The 22,718-nt window shown below is 46.2% G+C and overlaps 1 protein-coding gene across 1 annotated transcript in view; it reads right to left on the minus strand.

Annotated features, from left to right (window-relative positions):
- LOC126091985 (proteasome subunit beta type-5-like) overlaps positions 1-22,718 on the minus strand; it is a 64,689-nt gene that overhangs the window by 28,435 nt on the left and 13,536 nt on the right. Inside the window, exon 3 of the mRNA XM_049907348.1 lies at positions 204-445. Within this exon, the coding sequence (XP_049763305.1) occupies positions 204-445 (242 nt within the window). The remainder of the gene's footprint in view (positions 1-203; positions 446-22,718) is intronic.

Below are 22,718 nucleotides of genomic sequence, written 5' to 3' on the forward strand. Positions count from 1 at the left end.
CTTAATGCACAAAGTATTACACCATCACAAATTTTTCAAATCCAAAGTCATTCCTGCATAATTTTCCTTCTATGTTTGGTAATATGTGATGGGTAATGTCTTACACAAAAAATATATTAAATCAAAGTATTAAAATTCTCAATAAAATAAAGCAAGCACACCATGTGTGTACTTAGCAAAAGTGACACACTTATGAAACTCACTCTCTTGTCCCAACCACAAATCATCATCCCCATTGAGAGACCCATTCCTTTGTAGTTGTACACCATATTGGCCATCAGTTTTGAAGCAGCTGCCACAGAGATGCGTTCACGGTTACGCAATTCATACATGCGGCACTGTTTTGCCAACACTCTGTCCCAATACACACAGTCAGCTGCACCTCCAGCCAAAGTACCAAGCAAATAATCATTTATCTCCACAATCTTCTTCATTGTCTGTGATCCTGTAAACATGTATTATACAGAAAACTTTCATTCTATGTATTATGGATATGGTTCTAGTTAACACTGCATGTATACTGAAAATTATTTTACAATAAAAGAAAAACCTCTAATTCTACTACACAGCAATTAGAACACATTTTATTTGGAAGAAAAATTATTGCTGAAGGCTGACTGACTCCTCTTATGAGAATCCACAGATATTTTGTAATACTACTTCAGAATCACAAATATAATTTATGATAACTGTGTAAAATAAATTTACAATTTTACCTCTCTAGACAAAAAGCCTCTAAGGATATCTGTGAATACATTGGCACCAAATGGAAAAACACTCGTCTTAATCACCAAAATAGTTTTATTTATCATCACATGACAATTTGGAAGAACCCCATCATGACTGATGACTATAGCCCATATTTTTTTACGTAATTGCCAAATATTTTCCTTTGCTCCTATGCACATGAAAAATTTAAAGAGCACAAATTGTGCTGCTAACATTGACATTTTATTTTATCATAATATATTTTTACATATTTCACTTTAATCAGTAGTTGCATGTTTTAACTTTACACTACATAGAATTGCATATTACTGCTTTTTTACCCTCCTCCATATTTCCCCCACACTGTCAGTAGACTGTTCCCTTAGAAAAATATCTGAATCTGATTGTCATAAAAGTTGAAAATAGAAAGAAATTATCCCTAAAAATCACAACAAAACATTGTTAAGGATACAGGGGACTTAAACTCAAAATTTTTTTATCACTTTATTAAATTCTATACTTTTCCTCATTACACTGATATAAACATTATAGGGTTTCAAATAAAAAATGACATACATATACCAAATTTTAAAGTTACGGTCATGTATGCCACCACACCCCCTTTAATTCTGTTACAGAAACCAATATTATTTCGAAAAGAACTGAACTTTCTGTTCCCAGCGATTATATGTATGATACGTTGTATATGTTGGTAACAGTGCAAGTTTCTAGTGTGTGTATATGATTATCTTTGCTAGTATTTATTTTTGTTTCACTGAAGCAGTTTGCTCATGTTTTACTGAATGTTTGTTGCCCAAGTGCTACATATATGTGTGAAAGTACAAATCCTTTAGTGTGCAATAAATACCAACTATGCCACGCATCAAGAAATTCAATAAAAGCAAATTCCATGGTAACCAGTACACAAACAAAGCATGCCACACCGTTTAAAGTAACCTATGTATCAGTTCTTGAGGGAAGAAACTCCCATATGGCACGCCTCCTGGTGATTCAAATTTGTGTGTTAACAGTGACACTGTTTGTAGTGGATTTGTTGTTGTTGATGTGGGCATCTTAACTTCTTTGATAAAGAAAGGGCAAAATGTAAGTATCAGTGGAACCAGGGACATTGCTGTTGTACTTGATGACATGGCAACGTCGAGGACCTAGTTCCTTGAATGGTGTTTAAGTACTACTTCTCTGGAGAATGGAAAAGTTGTTGATGCTGAGTGCTTATTTAAGTACTTCCACACCTGCCATGGTAACACTGAAGGACATATTGAACATCAGTGTTCTAGGAATTATGATGGTTACAGTGGAGTTATGGAGTTTGATGGAGCTCTACAAATATTTCAGAGGTCGGTGCCTGTTTATAACATTAAATATGCTAAGTACCTAGGCAATGGGGACTCTAAAGCTTTCAATAAAATTAATGAGTTCAGTGTTTATGGTGATACCTTGGTAACAAAACTGAAGTGTTGTGGATGTGTGCAAAAGAGGATGGGTGCTAGACTGAGGAAGCTACGAAGAGAAATTAAAGTTGCTACCCAATGGAAAATCTCTGTATGGCCGAGGCAGATTGACAAACTGAAATAGAGCTCCTTCAGAGTTATTATGGACTGGCCATTAGATGAACTGCACCTCTGAATGATGTTACAGCTATGAGAAAAGTTGTCCACAGATGACCACCCTGTCCACAGACTCTGCCCTAAAGAAGCATATTCTTGGTGTGGTTACCAAAAAGCAAAAGAAAGTGGTCAAATATACCTCCATAAGTATCCTGTTCCTGAGCCTGTTATAAATGAAATAAAACCAATTTTTAGAGACCTGAGTGACCCTATTTTGCTTACTAAGTGTCTTCATGGGGGCACTCAGAACACAAATGAAAGTTTCAACCATTGCATATGGGAAAGATTACCCAAGAATGTTTTTGTAGGACTAAATACATTAAAAGTTGGTGTACCAGATGCGGTGATGTTTTTCAATGATGGAGTGGTAGGAAGGTTTTAAGTCCTGAGAAATTTAGGCACAAAATGTGGCTCTAATATGGAAGATCAATTACTTGCATGTGACAACGGTTGCATGAATCTGAAAGATTCGCTCTTCAAGTTACCAAAGAAGCAAGAAGTACCAAAAGGATTGCCAAGAGGTTGGTTGGTTTAAAAGAGGGGGGAAGGAACCAAACTACAGGGTCATCGTTCCCTTGTTCCAAAGGAAACAATGTCACAAGGGTGAGAATAAGACAATGAGACTTACAGAACAAAACAGAATGAAAGGAAAAACCACAACAACGACTGAAGGGCAACAAACACTTAAATGGACAAAGGGGACAAGAAAACCACAAAGACGCAAGAAACGAGTAGGAGGAGTTACAACAAGAAGGCAGGTTACCATGGTTGGCTGACCATGAGGATAAAAAGGAAAAGCCAGCCACTCCGCAACACATTAAAACCTCCACCCTGAAAACACTAGGGTGGAGGACACACAGGGACAAAGGACATGTGCTAAAACTTAGAGCAAATCATAAAACTCACCTTCATGAATAAAAAGTAAAACTAAAGCTGCTATTTAGGTATTGTCACCCAACACCGAAGGTAGGGTGCTGGGAAAGTTAGAAGTCCACCACAGAGCAGCTAAAAGTGGGCAGTCCAGCAAGAGATGGACGACCGTTACTCATGAGCCATGGTGACACCGAGGTGGCTCCTTGCGACGGAGAAGGTAACCATACGTCAGCCATGTATCGCCAATGCGGAGCCGAGAGAGAACCACAGAATCCCTGCAAGAGGCTTGCACAGATGTCTTCCACACATTCATAGTTTCCTTAATGGCACGCAACTCTTGTGTGTACTGAGGTTGTGTCATTCGGTCTCCCAAAGCTGCAAAACCTTGCGGCATAATACTGAAAGCAGGCCAGTTTCGGAGAAGCCGATCTCCATAAGCGGTTTAGCCTGTTTGACCAGATTGTCAGCAAGTTCATTGCCTGGGATTCCAACGTGACCTGGGTCCAGAAAAACACCACTGAACGACCGGACCATTCCAGGGCATAGATGAACTCCTGGATGGTTGCTACCAAAGCATGACGAGGGTAGCACTGGTTGACAGCTTGTAGGCTGCTCAAGGAGTCAGTGCACAAACGAAATGACTCGCCTGGGCATGAGCAGATGTGCTCAAGAGCATGAGATATGGCCACCAGCTCTGCAGTGAAAACACTGCAGCCCTCTGGTAAGGAGTGCTGTTCTGTATGTCCTCCATGAACATACACAAAGATGACCATCAGCCATCAAGCCATCAGTGTAAACCACTTCATGGCCCCGGTACATGTCAAGAATCGAGAGGAAGGGACAGCAGAGAGTTGCAGGGTTAACCGAGTCTTTAGGGTCATGTGAAAGATCCAGGCAAAGCCGCGGCCTAGGTGTACACCAGGGAGGTGTTTGTGAATGAAATACAAGTACAGGTGGTAAAGGCAAGGACTCCAGTTCGGAGAGAAGGGATCGCACATGAACTGCAATTGTAAGCCCTGACCTGGGCCGCCGCAAGGGAGATGAACTGACGTGGGTGGGAAAAGGAGACAGTAATTTGGATGTGCAGGATAACTACAAATGTGTGCAATGTAACTGGAGAGCAACTGCGTACCCCTAACCTGCAATGGAGGGACTCCGACCTCCACCAGCACACTGGTCACCAGACTCTTCCTAAAAGCTACTATCGATAGGCGAACACCACACTGGTGCGCTGGGTCGAGTAAACGCAATGTTGAGGGTGTCACAGAACCATAAACAACACTCCCATAATCAAGGCGGGATTGAACAAGGGCTTTGTAAAGCTGCAGCAGCATAGGATCTGCACCCCAGTTGGTGTTGCTCAAGCAGCGTAGGGCATTGAGGTGCTCCCAGCACTTCCACTTAAGCTGACAGAGGTGAGGCATCAAAAACCAGTCCTAAGAATCGATATGTCTCCACTACGGTGAGTGGATCATTGTTAAGGTAAAGTTCTGGTGCTGGATGAACAGCACGACGCCGACAGAAGTGCGTAACACACGACTTTGCTAACGAAAACTGGAAACCGTGGGCTAGAGCCCATGACTGCGCCTTGTGGACAGCACCCTGTAGGCGACACTCAGCAACCACAGTACTGGTGGGGCAGTATGAAATGCAGAAGTCGTCTGCATACAGAGAAGATGAGACGGACGGCCCTACAGCTGCTGCTAGACGATTAATGGCCACTAAAAATAGAGATACACTCAATACTGAGCCCTGCGGGATCCCATTCTCCTGGATTTGGGGGGGGGGGATTGCATTTTCCTCTGCAGTAACAGTTGTTGTAGTCACCTGCTCAACCATCACATTGATGTTACCATGTGGGGGAGACTCAACGTTGACCGCAGAGGTGAAAGTTTCCCAGTCTTCCTTGTATAAAACCCATCTGGACAGGCAACCATGGGCCTGATGCCGAGGCAGACAGCAAGATGGGGAAGTGGTCACTACCACACAGGTCGTCATGTGTTCTCCAGTGGATAGATGGGTGAAGTCCTGGGCTGCAAATTGATAAATGAATGGCCGAGTAACTACCATGAGCCACACTGAAATGTGTGGTGGCCCCAGTATTTAAGAGGCAGAGATTGAACTGAGACAGTAAAGTTTCGACATCTCTACATTGGCCAGTAAGCACAGTGCCACCCCACAAGGGGTTACAGGTGTTAAAAATCTCCCAATAGTAGGAAAGGTCTACGAAGTTGATCAATCAGTGCAGCTAATACATTCAGGGATACTGTACCATCTGGAGGGAGATATACATTGCAGAGAGTTATTTCCTACATCGTCCTTATTCTGATAGCCACAGCTTCAAGAGGGGTTTGAAGGAGCACAGACTGGGTTTAGGACATGAATGCAATCTCCACCTGACACACTGTTATAGTCACTACGGTTCCTGTAATATCCCTTATAGTTGTGGAGAGCAGGGGTCCGCATTTCTGGGAACCAGGTTTCCTGGAGGGCAACGCAGAAAGCAGGTGTAAAGCTTAAGAGTTGCCGTAGCTCGGCCAGACGGTGGAAAAAACTGCCGCAATTCCACTGGAGGATCATGTCATTCTGAGAGTGGGAAGGCATGGAACATTCGATGAGGCAGTTTACACCTCAGAGTCACCTGCTGACACTGACTTACTGCCTGAGCAGTCTATATCCATTGTGTCTGAGGGTCCAGCGAGATCTAGGTCCTCAGTGGACGCCAGAATCTCCACCTTATTCCCAGATGCAGAGCCTGTAGGTAGCAGTGGTGTGAGTGCCACCGCAATTTCCTTGGTCTTAGGGGTCTTCTTTTTGGACTTTTCTCACTGCCCCTGCATTTCTGTGGCTGGGAGGGGGTCACTGATTCAGTCTCCGGGACTGAGGATGATCATGAAGCCTTACGACCAGCTGCTTTTGGGCACTTCAGCCACTGGGGGGGGGGGGGGGGGGGGGGGGGGGCGGCATCTTTCACATCAGTAGGAAACTAGGAAGGGAGTGACCCAAGGGACCCCTTCCTGGCAAGAGGAACTGAAGAAGACTTACGATTCTCCGGCTGAGGAGAGAAGTGGGGACTGGTGTTCCCAATGGTTGGGGGGGGGGGGGGGGGGGTGAGGGAGTACTTAGTACTTCTGAGGTGGATGGTGTGGGAGCAACAGAGGGGGAAGTGCCCCCCCCCCCACCAACAAGGGGGTAAGTGTAGCCTTCTGGCTCTGAGAGCCGACTGGAATTCACGGAACTGATGGGGCTACAACTGTTCTCATAGCGGCAGCGTACGAGGTGGTCAAAGCCACAGGATGTAGGTGCTCATATTTTCTCTTAGCCTCAGTGTAGGTCAGTCGGCCCCTCCTTGATTTTCCTCTCTTTCTGTAAAATGTTGCTGTTTGGCGAGCAAGATGAATGATGCTCTCCACAGTTGACACAGATGGGAGGCGGGGCACATGGATTATTGGGATGTCATGGACGTCCACAATCTCGACATGTGATATTGGAAGTAAAGTGGGAAGACACATGGCCAAAACTTCCAGCAATTAAGGCACCGCATCAGGGGAGGGATATATGGCTTGACATCACAGCAGTAGACCATCACCTTAACATTCTCAGGTCAAGTGTCACCCTCAAAGGCCAAGATGAAGGCTCCGGTGGCAACCTGATTATCCCTTGGACCCTGATGGACGCGCCGCATGAAACGAACACCTCGCCACTCTAAATTGGCGTGCAGCTCATTGTCAAACTGCGAAAGAAGGTCCCTGTGGTAGATAATACTCTAGACCATATTTAAGCTCTTATGTGGCATGATGGTAATAGAAACATTCCCCAACTTGCTACAAGTGAGTAAAGTCCATGACTGAGAAGAGGATGCTGGTTTTGTGAAGACTGACCCAGATTGCATTTTCCCCAAACTTGTCATCTAAATACTCTACAATAAACTGTGGCTTCATCAAAACAAAGAAGTTGTCAGTTCTCATACATACGAGGTACTGGGATGAATAAGGTTCGCTGCCAACCTTAGCCTGGCGTTCCTCCCATGGTTTGGCCAGGGAGGGGAATGATTTAGACTCATACTTTCTTGCACTGTTCTGAGACTTTGAACACTCAGGGACTGCTGTTGGTTGATCACCAGCATGTGATGATGTGGTATGCTTCATCACACGTCATCTGCCCCGATGCCACCCACTCAGACCAGGGGCCCTCCCGACGGGCACCACCCAGCCGCAGCAAATGCCACCTGGCAGGATGGCCATTGCTAGAAGCCCCAATGACCCAGGATGACAGGCATCCACCCCTTGGCATATGTGGGGAGTTAATGGTGCAGACATCAGCAGAGCAATCCCTGTGTTGTCAGCGGGTTACAACTGACAGGGTACATGGCGGCCCCACCACAATGGACTGGCTACTGTGCTGGATATGAGGTGCAAAGAAGTCCATGGTCATCGTTGGCGCAAAAAGTGACACTGCACAGTGCACGGTGGAAAACACATCCAGGAAGGTGTCCTCGCCAAAGAGATAGAGAATGAGATGGATTGCAGTGAGACAATTAGAAAGTGGGCTAAAGATCTCAAGGCACAATGAACACTATGCACCATGTAAGGGGCCCTTACCCAATTGGCTCACTCTTTGGGAAAATTTTGAAAAATGAAGCTCAAACCCTACAGGGGACCATGACATAAAGGCCTAAACATGAGAGACTCCATTTAGTCGCCTCTTATGACAGGCAGGAATACCTCTGGCCTATTCTCTTCCCTGGATCTGCCAAGAGGAAGCTTGAAGACGAAGAATGCTGCAGGATGAAGACTATGCTTCAGGATTGTTCTAAGGCACAGTCTAATTAGACTCATATCTCCAATCGCAATTTCCCACAAGTTGTATTTTTCAGAATTCAGGTACAAGTATTTCCTAAAGTTTATAAAGCATTGCTCTAATTTTTTCCTGTAACTTTCAATAGTCCATACTTAAGTAGTAGACCTAAGCTTTATTGCAGAACCAACTACATTATAGAAAAAATAATGTTTTATTAGGAAAAAATTATATAAATTAAAATGTAAGATGATATTTTTTTCCTTGTAATATACATAATAGGTTGAATTAAGTAGGTCTAGTATCTCAGCCATCATGTCGTGCATATCTGGTAAAAATTTGGTCTCCTCCATATGTGTAACAGTGGATTAAATGGTACCACAATTTGAGGAAGCATTTTAGAAAAAAGTTGCATCAATTTCTTTGTAATTTTCTTTAATAACCCTAAGCACGTTCAAAAATATTCAAAATACTTCTAATTTGTTTAAAAAATGTGCTGCATGACATGATACCAATAAATAAAATCGGTAACACATATGCATTATAAACAGTGCCTGAAAGAAACAGGTGTAGATTTTTACATAATATTGAGCCGGAAAAGTACCCTGTATCCTCAACTGCACTGTTCGATTATAATGGACGTGCTGCTTTTAATTTTCAGCATTTCACAATTTCAGTTCCCAAAAGCAAAGTAGATACAGTAGGCTAACAATACTGTGCATACCACTGCAGTAGCCATTCTTGTGTCACAGACACATAACAGATCTGGGGTGGAAATCACTCAAAGGCTTTTTCATTGTGGTGGGATCTTCTCATGAAATTTCAGTCACCAACTTTCTCCTCCGAATGTGAAAATATTTTGTTGGTGCCAACCTACATAAGGGGAAACGATCATAATAAAGTAAGGGAAATCAGAGCTCGCACGGAAAGATATAGGTGTTCCTTTTTTCTGTGCACTGTTCAAGAGTGGAAAAAAGATATGGGGAAGTTAGTACAATGGACCCTCTGCCAGGCACTTAGTGTGCTTTGTACAATAGTAATGCAGATGTACATCTCAAGGTCTTCATGCGCTGTGAAGATTGGCTGTGGGGCAAACAAAAGGGCAGATGCCCAAAGTTTTCTGACAACTAGCAAGTTATCAGATTTAGAAGTAGGAAGTGCACGTACCAAAAAAAGTTTACAAAATGGTACTTCATAAGGGATCAACAACTGTGTGTTGATAATGTTTCCTGTTACATTAAAATTATCATCAAAATTAAGATCTCACGTTACAATGGATGATGCTTTTACTACTGAGAGAGACTGGTTACATCAAGCAAGCAATAAGCAGATAAGGTGCTCTACGAAGTCACAGCTTCGGAAACATATACAGATAGACTTTAAGGAAAAAACTATTTAGTATTTTGCTACTGGGAGACTGTTAAAAGTGTGCAAAACTATATAAATAAGCATCACATTTGGATAGCTGTTGCCAAAACAACGAAAGTTTGTGTATGTTCCATTGGCAATCTCACTATCAGAAAACTCGACAGAGATGAATCCTCAAACCCATTATTTTCTGCAGTGCACTGGAAATTATAGATCATTCAACAGTAGCTCGTTTTGTTATAATGCTGTGGCCTGACTGAATTCGGGGGAAAAAGTTCCTGTCATGTTCTCAGATGCTGTGGCCAACATGGCAACTGTCATAAGTATATCCTGTCTATATTTAACACACTTCACCTATCTGGTTCACACACTGAAAAATACCACTGAAGAAGTAAACTGTAGCTACCAAGAAATAAATAATGTAATTACATACACCACAAAAATGTTTTCCAAAGCCCCGCACTTGTAAAGAATTGCTGCTGAACCTGGCGGTGTCATCTGAGCCAGTCCTAATGAGGCAGGGTGCATGGAATGAAGCTGTTGGTTTTTATAACTAAGAATTTCAAGTTGTGAATTTACTGACTGAAAAATTTTAGGAGACTATTCAGATTAAAATACTGAATTTGTAGAAATCGTTACAAATTGTTGAAAACGTCGCACATGAGTGGACCCACATAGGTAATATTTGACACAGAATAGTGAATAAGTGACACTGGTTTTGCAACAAATCCAAGCTACTCGACTTTTGCTGCTACCTACAATATCCTAAGCTGGGGAAGAGAAGATGCTTCAATGAACACCTCTCTAGGAATATTTCATCTCTAAAAATTTGCACCATCAACATCTTTTGATGTGTAGATCATTTTCCTCCTACAAAAACATGCTTTCTGATAGACACATTCAATAACTGCAGAGAAGTTGGGGAAACATGATTTAATTTGGGGAGGGAGGGGGGCAGTACACACATGGCAACCATCCACTGAGCTCTCAGACTCGCTCTGCACTTCTTTTGGGATTTTTCAATTGTGGAATTCTGACAGGTGGCTGACATACCCTACCTTGACAAACAGGTATGCTGTCAGTCAGTGGTTTCTACAAGAAACTTATAGACTGTCAAAGAACTGGCACACCCACAACTCGAGAACAAGAGTGAAACACTGTCATGCATTTCAGTGTCCACACCTGCTGCCAGATTACACTTGTTCCTTCCAGGATACTATTGTTACTTTTTAGTGTGTTTCAGATTGAGTAGATCTCAAGCAGTACAGAAAGGATACTAAAATGAGTGAAGCAGAAAGTCCAAAGGAATAGCCAATAGCGCTAAGCCTTCACAAAAAAATGGGAGCCAAGGGTTCCTACTAAGCTGCCACAGTTAGCCAATTGCTGTTTTCGGTACACCACCCATCCTTAGGTCGTGTTAAGATTTGGAGAGATTAGATTATCTGCACATTATTTTCTCACTGGTTACTCAAACCAACCATTCACACAGTGTCCTTGCTACCTAATCATGCATCATCACAAATGCCACAAACAGTACTATGTAAAACATGTAACAATGCTCCTACTCTTAACCTTCACAACCACATGTCTTATCTTTTAGTATGTGTATATTTTCAGGTCACCCCAGGAAAGTTCTAGATAATCTTATACTTTGCTTATAAAAAGCACATTGCACAAATAATAGCAGTCAGTACCTTGTTCCTGGCAACTGTGGTAGAGACAGATGGTGAAAAATAAGCACAACACTTTTTCTAGAGCTTCGTATGTCCTAAAACATTGTCCAGAACACTGTTGAGGATGCTCCGCACCAATGCCAGTCATTCGATTTTCTCTTCCACTTGCAAACTGAGTCAGTGAAAAATCATTGCCTGTATGTCTCCGTACGAGCCCTAATCTCCTTTATTCTGGGCTCATGTGAAAATTTGTTCGAGGAAACTGAATAGTTCTGCAATGTGTTTGACATGCTGACACTAACCTTCCATTCCAAAAGAAGATCATGTTTCATCCAAGAGTATCCACCTAAGCCCATGCATCACTGATGTAATCCTCCCATATTGATCAACTATTAGTTAATGAAAATAATCAATTTTTGAAAATTATAACTGGACAGAAAAAAAACCTACTCACTAAATGGCTACAGGAAAAAAACAAAAGTTAAGGAAACGTACAAGCTTTCGGAGCCAGTGGCTCCTTCTGGCAGAAGGGTTGAAGGGGTATGAAGAGGGATGATAACTGAGGACTGGTGAGGTTTAGGAAGTGGGGAGAGTCTGGAAAAGTCACCCAGAATGCCGGGTCAAGGGAGACTTGCTAAATGGAATGAGAAGGAAAGACTGGTTTCTGGAGACTGCACCAGACGAGATTTGAAAATCTGAGAGCTTAGAGGAGGAAGATGGGTAATTAACATGACAGGGATTACTGACAAAACAACGTACACAAGTTAACAGTGGAAATCTAGGTGCATTGTATGTGGTAGAGGTGGGGGAGGGAGCGGTGAAAAATAAACAGGTCAAAAAATAAAAGATACAGATAACTAAAAGGGAGTGAAAAAAGGAACAGTTGCTGGCAAGAAATGCTGAAATCACATAAATTAACTTAAATTGAAGCCAGGTGGATCTTGAGAAGGGGCTGTAGTAATAATAGTTCCCACCTGCAAAGTTCCGAGAAGCTGATGTTAGGGGTTATCCAGATGGCATGTGTCATGAAACAGGCACTGAGGTCATGAACTCTAGTTCCTTTCTTCACTCCATTATTTTCTGATCTGTCTATCTTTCCTTACATCCACCATGTATTATGCACTTAGTTTTCCTCTTGCATATTACTCTATCATCAACCATTAAGCCCTCAGGTTTTCAAATCTCATCTGCTGCAGTCCTCTACAATCACTTATTTCTTCACATCCTATCTGCTAAGTCTCCCTTGACCTGGGATTCTGGGCGACTTATCTGTAATTCTCCTAATCCACACCCTGTGTCTTTCATCCCTCTTCATTCCCTTTCAAACATTCTGACAGAAAGAGGAGCCTCTGGCTCTGAAAGCTTGCACATGTCTAAGTTTTGTGCGTTTTCTCCTGCTGTCACTTGGTGAGTAGATTTTTTGTCTATCCAGTTATATTAAACCAACAGTTAATAAATCTAGCAGGATGCTTCTGAACTACTTCAACGTCTTCCTTTAATTTTGGTTTGGTTTTGTTTTGCTTTAGGGCGCAAAAACAACCGGGGTCATACGCACCCAAGTCAAAACTATAGAACATGAAGGCAGATAGGAGTTAAAAACGACTATATGTCAGACCCAATTGACATAATAGAAGACAGCTAAAAACAGGCATGTGGAAAAAGGGCTAAAAAAAAGACACCATACAGAAACGGCAGTGCAAAAAATTAAATGGCCTTTGTCATATTGCTTTGGCGGATAAAAGGTAAGACACAGTCGACAGCCTGCGAGTCATTTACTAAAACGGCTGATAACTCAGATGGCAAACCCACATGGGAATGTAAAAGGTTAAAAAGTGGACATTCCAAAAGGAAGCAGCAGACAGTTAAAACTGGAATGCGATTTGTACAAAGTGGTGGAGTAGCACCACTTAGCAAATGATGATGGCTAAAAAGGCAGGGCGAGGGGACTGAGGAGGTCGTCCAAGCCGCTGGGGGAGGCTTAATAAGCCGGACCTTATTACCGTGAAGGGAGGACCATTGGCGATACCATCTCCTGACGGACGGCAACACAGAGATCATCGGAGGGAATGTAGGTACTCGCAGGCTGAGGTACAAGGACTGCAGCTTAGGCAGCAGCATCAGTAGCCTCGTTTCCTGGCAGACCAACATGACCAGGAACCCACAGAAACATCACACTGGCTCCACCAAAGAGTGAGCAATTGACTGTTTTCATGGACCTGCTGCACTAAGGGATGGGTGGTGTACAGTGCACATAGACTTGAAGCGCACTGAGTGAGAATGAGTGGAGGACAACTGAAAAGGCTGTGTCGCTGGCTGTACTCTGTGGCCTGATACAAGGCGAAGAGTTCAGCTGTAAATACTGAAGAATGTACCGGAAGCCGATATTGAAAGACACAGGTCCCAATGATGAAGGCACACTCGAACCCACGGTCAGTTCGAGAGCATCAGCGTATACAAAGGTACTATCGCGAAGTTCCATACAAAGGTCGTGAAACTGAAGGCAATAGACCAAGGCTCGAATAGTGTCCTTAAGAAGTGAATGAAGGTCAAGGTTAACATTGGCCACTTCACGAAGCCAAGGTGGTGAAGGGTTCACACCAACTGGGAAAGTTGCAGGTAGTGTGAAGTTAAGCCGCCGTAGCAAGTGCCAAAAGCGGACTCCAGGCGGTAACAGGAGGAGGACGAGCCCCATACTGATGATCAAAGGAATCATCAAAGAAGGAGGCACAGGATGGGTGGCCACGCATGGCAGACAAATGGCATGCGTACCTGCTGAGGAGAAAGTCACGGCAGTAGGGCAGGGGTAGTTCAGCAGTTTCAGCATACAGACCCTCAACCGGGCTGGTGTAAAAGGCGCCCGTGGCCAAATGGATGCCACGATGATGGATAGTGTTGAGACGGCGTAAGAGGGATAGGCCCAAGATGTAAAGATGGTGGGAGAAACCACTTGTGTCACCAGAAATTCATACATACAGTTTTGTCAGTGGAAAAGTGAAAGCCGTTGTTGATGCTCCATGAGTAAAGATGATCAAGACACCACTGAAGACGCTGCTCAGTGAGACAGGTCTGTGGAGAGCTGCAACAGATGGCAAAATCGTCAACAAAATGGGAGCCGGAGATGCCTGGTGGGAGACAAGCATTTATAGGGTTAATGGCAATAGCATAGAGGATGACACTCAGAATGGAACCCTGAGGCACACTATTTTCCTGGATAAAGGTGTCCTACTAGGCAGAACCCACATGCACCTTGAAAACTCCATCTTGTAAAGATGACTGAAGGAAAGAGGGCAAGCAGCCACAGAAGCCCCACGTGAAAAGAGTATGGAGGATAACATTTCTCCAGCAGGTGTTGTAGGCCCTTCTCCATATCGAAAAACACAACCACAGTCTGGGATTTCCGCAGAAAACCATTCATGACATGGGTGGACAAAGTAGAGAGATGGTCAACTTCAGAATGCTGTGCTCAAAATCCACACTGTACATTCATCAGTAAATTTAGAGACTCAAGCCACCATACCAGCTGGGCATGAATCATACATCCCACCACCTTGCAAATGCAGCTGGTAATTTTTTTTTTTTTTTTTTTTTTTTTTTTTTTTTGTGGTTTTAGGGCGCAAAACTTCTATGGTCATTAGCGCCCAGCCCGTGACTTAAGACAGTAAAAAACCGAAATTGAAAACCAGCAGCAATGGGAACAAAGTCAGAAAATCGGAGAAACTAAAAATAGAAGAATGCTTAAAAATCTGCTACAGAAAGGGGGTGGTTGTCCCCAAAAAAAGCTTCAAATGACTGACGTCATTTCACTGTCACGAATAAACTGGAGAACGCGGTCGGCTGAGCGCGTGTCATCTGCTAAAATCGACGATAAATCAGGCGATAGCTGTAGACGGGAGCGTAACGGATTAAAATAGGGGCATTCAATTAAAAGGTGTCTTACCGTCCACAGCTGAGAGCAGTGGGGACAGAGTGGGGGAGGATCGCCGCTTAAAAGATGCGGCACTGCCCTATCCGGAGTCTAGCTAAAATTACCTCCTCCCGACGACGCGTTCGGGAGGAAGAGGTCCAAGCGCAAGGAAGGGCTTTCACTTCCCGCAATTTATTATGGGGAAGTGCCGACCAATGCGCATGCCATAAATGAGCAACTTGGCGACATAAACCGCTCCGTATATCGGTGAAGGGAAGCGACTGAATAGCTGGCCGCGGAAGAGAGACTGCAGCCTTGGCCGCTATATCGGCCACCTCATTCCCACAGATACCAGCGTGTCCCGGGAGCCAGAGGAACGCCACCGAGACGCCCCCCAGGTGGAGCAAGCGCAGACAGTCCTGAATCCGGTGGACCAGAGGGTGCACAGGGTAAAGAGCTTGGAGACTGAGGAGAGAGCTGAGAGAATCTGAGCAGATAACGTACTGTATCCGCTGATGGCGGCGGATGTAGTGGACAGCCTGGAGAACAGCGTAAAGCTCCGCAGTATAAACCGAACATTGGCCGGGAAGCCGAAAGCGATTTGGGGTGTCGCCAACAATATAGGCACTCCCTACACCTAACGATGTTTTCGAGCCGTCGGTGTAAATAAATGTGGCGTCCGTCATTTGTGCACATAGAGCAGCAAATGCCCGACGATAAATAAGTGTAGGGGTACCATCCTTGGGAAATTGACAAAGGTCACGGAGCAGGCAGATCCGGGGACGGAGCCAAGGCGGTGCTGTACCCCAAGTTGTCAAGAAGGTTTTAGGAAAGCGGAAGGAAAGAGAATGGAGCAGTTGACGGAAGCGGACTCCCGGTGGTAGTAGGGAGGAGGAGCGGCCTGCATACGCTACATCAAAGGAGGCGTCGAAAAAAAGGTCGTGGGCTGGATTAGCAGGCATGGAAGACAGATGGCTAGCATAACGACTCAGGAGGACTGCTCGCCGATTGGACAGCGGAGGTTCAGCAGTCTCAGCATAAAGGCTTTCCACAGGGCTAGTGTAAAAAGCTCCAGACACTAAACGTAATCCACGGTGGTGGATAGAATCGAGACGCCGAAGAATAGACGGCCGAGCAGAGGAGTAGACTATGCTTCCATAATCCAATTTCGAGCGCACTAAGGCGCGATAGAGGCGGAGAAGGACCACTCTGTCCACTCCCCAGGAGGTACCATTCAGGACACGGAGGGTGTTAAGCGATCGCAGACAGCGAGCCGAAAGATAGGAAACGTGGGAGGACCAGCATAGTTTTCTGTCAAACATAAGACCCAAGAATTTAGCGACGTCTGAAAACGGAAGGTTGACAGGACCTAGATGTAAGGAGGGCGGAAGAAACTCCTTACGTCACCAAAAATTGACACAAACGGTCTTACTGGGTGAGAAACGGAAGCCAGTTTCGATGCTCCACGAGTGGAGGCGATCGAGACATCCTTGAAGACGTCGTTCAAGAAGGCTGGTCCATTGAGAGCTGTAGTAGATCGCAAAATCGTCCACAAAGAGGGAGCCCGAGACATCATGAGGGAGACAATCCATAATTGGATTTATGGCGATGGCAAACAGTACAACACTCAGCACGGAACCCTGGGGTACCCCGTTTTCTTGGGAGAAAGTACGGGAGAGAGTAGTGTTCACCCGCACCCTAAATGTGCGCTCTGCCATAAATTCGCGAAGAAAAAGGGGCAGCCGGCCTCGAAAGCCCCAAGAGAACAGTGTACTGAGGATGCCTGTCCTCCAACAGGTATCGTATGCTCTCTCCAGATCAAAAAATTTTGCTACCGTTTGGCGTTTCCGGAGAAAATTGTTCATGATGTAAGTGGAGAGAGCAACAAGATGGTCAACTGCAGAACGATGCTTTCGGAATCCGCATTGGGCAGGTGTTAAAAGACTGCGGGATTCCAGCCACCAAGCTAAACGGTAATTCACCATACGCTCCAAAACCTTACAGACACTACTCGTGAGAGAAATGGGACGATAGCTAGAGGGGAGATGTTTGTCCTTTCCAGGTTTCGGAACGGGAACGACAATAGCTTCCCGCCACCGTCTGGGAAAGGTACTGTCGGTCCAAATTCGATTATAAAGGCGAAGGAGGTAACGCAGACTATGGGTTGATAAATGCAGCAACATCTGGACATGGATTCCATCCGGTCCTGGGGCGGAGGAGCGAGAAGAAGAGAGGGCATGTTGGAGTTCCCGCATGGAGAAAACAGTATTGTAGCTTTCGTGATTTGGAGAGGAGAAAGCAAGATGTCACACTTCTGCTGCACGTTTCTTCGGGAGAAACGCTGGCGGGTAATTTGAAGAGCTCGAAATCTCAGCAAAGTGCTGACCCAACGAGTTAGAAATTGCGACGGGGTCCACTAAGGTATCATGCGCGACAGTGAGCCCAGAGACCGGGGAGAAACTAGGCGCGCCTGAGAACCGTCGAAGCCGACTCCAAACTTCCGAGGAGGGAGTGAAGGTGTTAAATGAGCTAATAAAGAATTTCCAGCTTGCCTTCTTGCTATCGCGGATGGCGCGTCGGCATCGCGCACGGAGCTGCTTATAGCGGATACAGTTGGCCAAAGTAGGATGGTGACGGAAATTGCGTAGAGCACGTCGCCGCTCACGTAGTGCGTCACGGCATGCCTCGTTCCACCAAGGAACTGGGGGGCGCCGGGGCAATTCGGAGGTGCGTGGTATTGAACGTTCCGCAGCTGTAAGAATAACGTCGGTAATATGTGTGACCTCATCGTCGACGCTGGGAAAGCGACGGTCATCGAATGTCGCGAGAGACGAAAAAAGTGTCCAATCGGCTTGGGCAAATTTCCAGCGTCGCGAGCGCATATATGGCAGTGGAGACTGCAGTCTAAGGACACATGGAAAGTGGTCACTCGAGTGTGTATCATCAAGGGCGAACCATTCGAAGCGCCGAGCTAGCGGAACAGTACCGACCGCAAGGTCCAAATGAGATAAATTTGTCGTGGAGGCAGACAAAAATGTGGGGACCCCAGTGTTGAGGCAAACTAGATCCGCTTGGTGGAAGACGTCTAGCAATAGAGAGCCACGTGGACAAGGATGAGGAGATCCCCAAAGCGGGTGGTGGGCATTGAAGTCCCCAACCAGCAAATAGCGGGGTGGAAGCTGACCAAGAAGATGAAGGAGATCAGCTCGTGCCATTGGTGTGGATGATGGAATGTATACAGTACAAAGAGAAAACGTGTATCCAGAAAGGGAAAGACGGACGGCGACAGCTTGGAAGGAACTGTTTAAGGGGATTGGGTGATAATGGAGAGTATCATGGAGAAGAATCATGAGTCCTCCATGGGCTGGAGTGCCTTCAACAGAGGGGAGGTCATATCGGACGGACTGAAAGTGAGGGAGAACAAAGCGGTCATGGGGACGCAGCTTTGTTTCCTGAAGACAGAAGATGACCGGCGAGTAGGAGCGTAAGAGGACCGACAATTCATCCTGATTGGCTCGAATGCCGCAGATATTCCAGTGGATAATGGACATGGGGTGAACAGAAAATGGAGGAATGTGACCAAAGTTGCTGTCAACTCAAAGACTGCTCGGAGCTAGCAACCGACAGCATGGAATGGCATTCAGCCGAAGGCAGAAGATCCTGATCCATAGGTTGGTCAGGAGCAGTCCCTGCCACCAGCGATCGGCCGGTTGACCGGCCACCAGCAGTGCGCCTTGGCGACACAGAAGATGGCCGAGGGCGATTTCCGCCAGGTGGTGCTGTAGAGGGGGCACGCCTTGGCGGAGAAGGAGAGGAACTGGGTTTCTTTGTAGCCTTCTTGGAAGAATGTTGTTTAGATGAAGGAGGAACCGATGGTTGTGAAGTTGCGGTACGTAAAAACTCTTCACGAGTATGCTCTTTTTTCGAAGACTTGGCGTCCGACTTTTGGGCTCGAGATGTAGCAGAACCCGACGAAGGGTGAGCCATAGAGTGGGCAGGCTAAAGAGGTGAGGTTGAACAAGCGATCTTTGCGCTGGCCGATCTGACGACCGTGGTACTAAAGGTGAGGTCGCAAGTCTGCGTGGCCGCCTCCTTTATTGGCCGAGGAGAAGCAAGGACAGTGCTGTATTTTCCTGTCGGAGGCACGGTGGGCTTGCGACTGGCGAATAATTTTCGAGCAGCAAGGGCGACACCTTTTCCTTCACCCTTATTTCCTGGATAAGCTTCTCGTCCTTAAAAACGGGGCAATCTCGAGAGGAAGCAGCGTGGTCACCCATACAGTTGATGCAGCGAGGGGATGGAGGTGGACAAGCACCCTCATGGGCATCCTTGCCACACGTAACACATTTGGCTGGATTGGAACAGGACTGGCTGGTGTGATTGAACCGCTGACATCGATAGCAACGCGTAGGGTTTGGGACGTAAGGGCGAACGGAAATTATCTCATAGCCAGCTTTGATTTTCGATGGGAGTTGAACTGTGTCAAATGTCAAGAAGACAGTGCGGGTTGGAATGATGTTCGTGTCAACCCGTTTCATTACTCTGTGAACTGCCGTTACGCCCTGGTCAGACAGATAGTGCTGAATTTCTTCGTCAGACAATCCATCGAGGGAGCGTGTATAAACGACTCCACGCGAGGAATTTAAGGTACGGTGCGGTTTCACCCGGACAGGGAAGGTGTGGAGCAGAGAAGTACGCAGCAATTTTTGTGCCTGGAGGGCACTGTGTGTTTCTAACAACAGGGTGCCATTCCGTAATCTGGAACAAGACTTTACAGGACCTGCTATTGCGTCGACACCTTTCTGAATAATGAAAGGGTTGACCGTGGAGAAGTCGTGACCTTCATCAGACCGAGAAACAACAAGGAACTGTGGAAACGATGGAAGAATCGTCTGTGGCTGAGACTCAGTATACTTACGTTTGTGAGCAGACTTAGTGGAAGGTGAGGAAACCATTGCGGAAGAATCCCCCATGATTACCGGCGTCTCCGATGGCGCGCTCCTCCCTTGTGGGGGCCCTCTCTGAGGGCACTCCCGCCTTAGGTGATTGTTCACACCTCAGGTCACACCTCCCGACAAACGGACGGAGGGACCAATCGGCATTTTCGGAAGGTATCAGCTCGGGTAATCACCCCTCCCTGGGCCTGGCCGTTACCAGGGGGTACGTACGTGTCCTACCTGTCTATCCGGGGCGGGGAATTACGCGTTACCCCGTCACCGGCTACGCACGAAGGGCGTGGGTCGGCCTTCAGACACGCACAGGGAGGAAGAAAGAGAAAGGGAAAGGAAGGAAGAGAGGTCTCAAACGCCGCAGCGGAGAAAAGGGAAAGAGAAGAGGTAAGGAAAAGAGAAGGACAAAGGAAGGAAGAAGACAGAGAAGGACAAAGGAAGGAAGAAGACATAAAAGCAAGGAAGGCAAAGAATGCAGTACATTTACGAGCGTCCGTCTCCGGACGTAGGCACAAACCATACTCCCAGATGGGGAGAAAGGGAAGGAAAGAGCCAGAGGTGAGGGGAGGAGGGGCGAAGATAGGGATGGGGAAGGATGCGGAATGGGAAGGTATGCAGCCCGGAAAGGAAGGAAGGCCACATTAGCTCGGGGTCCCGTGCTCGCTACGCACGTATCCACAAAAGAGTTGTGGACCCCCTGGGGGGATGCAGCTGGTAAGAGAGATGGGGCGGTAGGTAGAAGGAAGGTTTTTGTCCTTACCGGGTTTAGGTATGAGTATGAGGGCAGCTTCACATCAGTGTCCAGGAAATGTGCCCTCTGCCCAGATGCAGTTTTACATTTTAAGCAGAAAGTGCTTGCCTGCAAGAGAAAGGTGCTGCAACATCTGAATGTGGATGGCGTCCGGCCCTGGGGTGGAGGATCAGGATGAACTGAGAGCATGATCGAGCTCCCTCATAGTAAAGGTGGCATTGTAGCACTCATGATTTGGAGAGGAGAAGGGTATCACCCAAGCGTCCTCCACTCATTTCCGATGGAGGAAGACAGGGTGATAGTTGGAAAAGCTCGAAACTTCCACAAAATGGTGGCCAAAAGTGTTGGAGATAACAATAGGGTCCACGATAACATCGTCTGCTACTGTGAGGCCGGAAATAGGGGAATGGATCTTGGTCCCAAAGAGCTGTCAGAGGTTGGCCCACATGAAAGAGGAAGGGTTGGAACTGTTAAAAGAACTAGTGAATGAAATCCAGCTAGCTCGTTTGCTATCCCAAAGAATGCGACGACACTTTGCACGCATCTGTTTGTAGTGAATGCAGTCTGCCATCAAAGGTTGATGGTTAAAAATGTAGAGAGCATGTCTCCGTGCATGAATTGCATCGCGACAAGCCTCAGTTCACTAAGGGACAGGGACATGACGTGGTAAAGAGGATGTGCGAGGAGTGGAAAGTTCTGCAGCAAATAAGAATAATGTTTGTGAGATAGTCCACCTGGTCATCACAACTAGGGAAATCTTGTTCTTCAAAGGTCGCCAGGAAGGAGTAAAGCTGCCAGTCAGCATTAGTAATCTGCGATTTGGGCATGCACGCGGTTGGGGTAGGAGTCAGCAAACTGACAGCAAAGGGAAAATGGTCGCTCGTGTAGGTGTCAGAAAGAACAGACCACTCAAGTCGATGGGCAAGCTGGCCAGTGCAAAAGGATAGGTCCAAATGGGAATAGGTGTGCAAGGAGTCCGAAAGGAAAGTGGGTGCTTCAGTGTTAAGGCAGAAGAGATTAAGTTGGTTAAGAAAGTCAACCAAAAGAGCACATCTCTGACAGGTCCTGGGAGAACACGAAAGGGGATAATGCGCATTGAAGTCACCGAGTAACAAAAATGGGGGAAGTAGATGCTCAGTAAGCTGAAGCAAGTCTGCCCTGGTGACAACGAATGATGGAGGTACATAAATGGTACAAAGGGAAAAAGTCAGGCCGGGAAGGAAAAGGAAAACTGCAACAGCTCGAAGTTGGGTAGCCAGCATCCTGCATGAGCAGCGTGATGCCCCCGTGAGATGGAATGCCGAACACAGGGGCAAGGTCAAAACGAATCCGTAAGTAATGTGAAAGCTCAAAGCACTCGTGAGGGTGCAATTTCGTTACCTGAAGGCAGAGTACAAGGGGATGCTGCGATGTAAAAGCAACAGTAAATCCTCTTTGTAGGGACCGAAGGCCGCAAATGTTCCATTGGACGACAGTCATGAGGAGGAAGAGATGTAGGGGTGTCAAAGCGGCGGCCACCGTGTTACAGCCAGTATAGAGTCGCTACTACAGGGCACACAAGTAGGAGGATCCTGCTCCATGGGGTCCACAGAAGCATCGGCTTGCTTCTGTAGTTGGTTCGTGGAGTCAAACGTTGAAAAACAGTTGGTGGTGTGCACTGACGAGATATAGGCCAGCCGGGCTAAGGTACCTTGTGGTGACACCGTCGAACAGGATCTTTGATTTGGCGAAGGAGAAGACCATTTGCGTTTGGTGGACTTGTGGACTTCTTCGAGCCTTTCTGATTAGAGGAAGACTTGGGTGTTGTTTGGCTGGAAGGACGGAGGAAGTCTTCATGGGAGTACTCTTCCTGTCCTTTCCTGCCTACTGGTTGTGTAGCTGGTGGCTTCGCTCCTTGAGGCGAGAGTTTTACCATTTGTTGCACAGTGGAACAAGTGGCGATGCTACCTTGACACTGGATGACAACCTCAGAGCTGAATTTGAGGTCGCATGCCTGCGTGGCCATGTCCTTCATGGAGCGAGTGGTAACAAGAACAGAACTATAGGTGACAGACGGGAGAGCACAGG

Source organism: Schistocerca cancellata, chromosome 7, assembly GCF_023864275.1.
Source record: "Schistocerca cancellata isolate TAMUIC-IGC-003103 chromosome 7, iqSchCanc2.1, whole genome shotgun sequence".
Taxonomy (NCBI): Eukaryota; Metazoa; Arthropoda; class Insecta; order Orthoptera; family Acrididae; genus Schistocerca; species Schistocerca cancellata.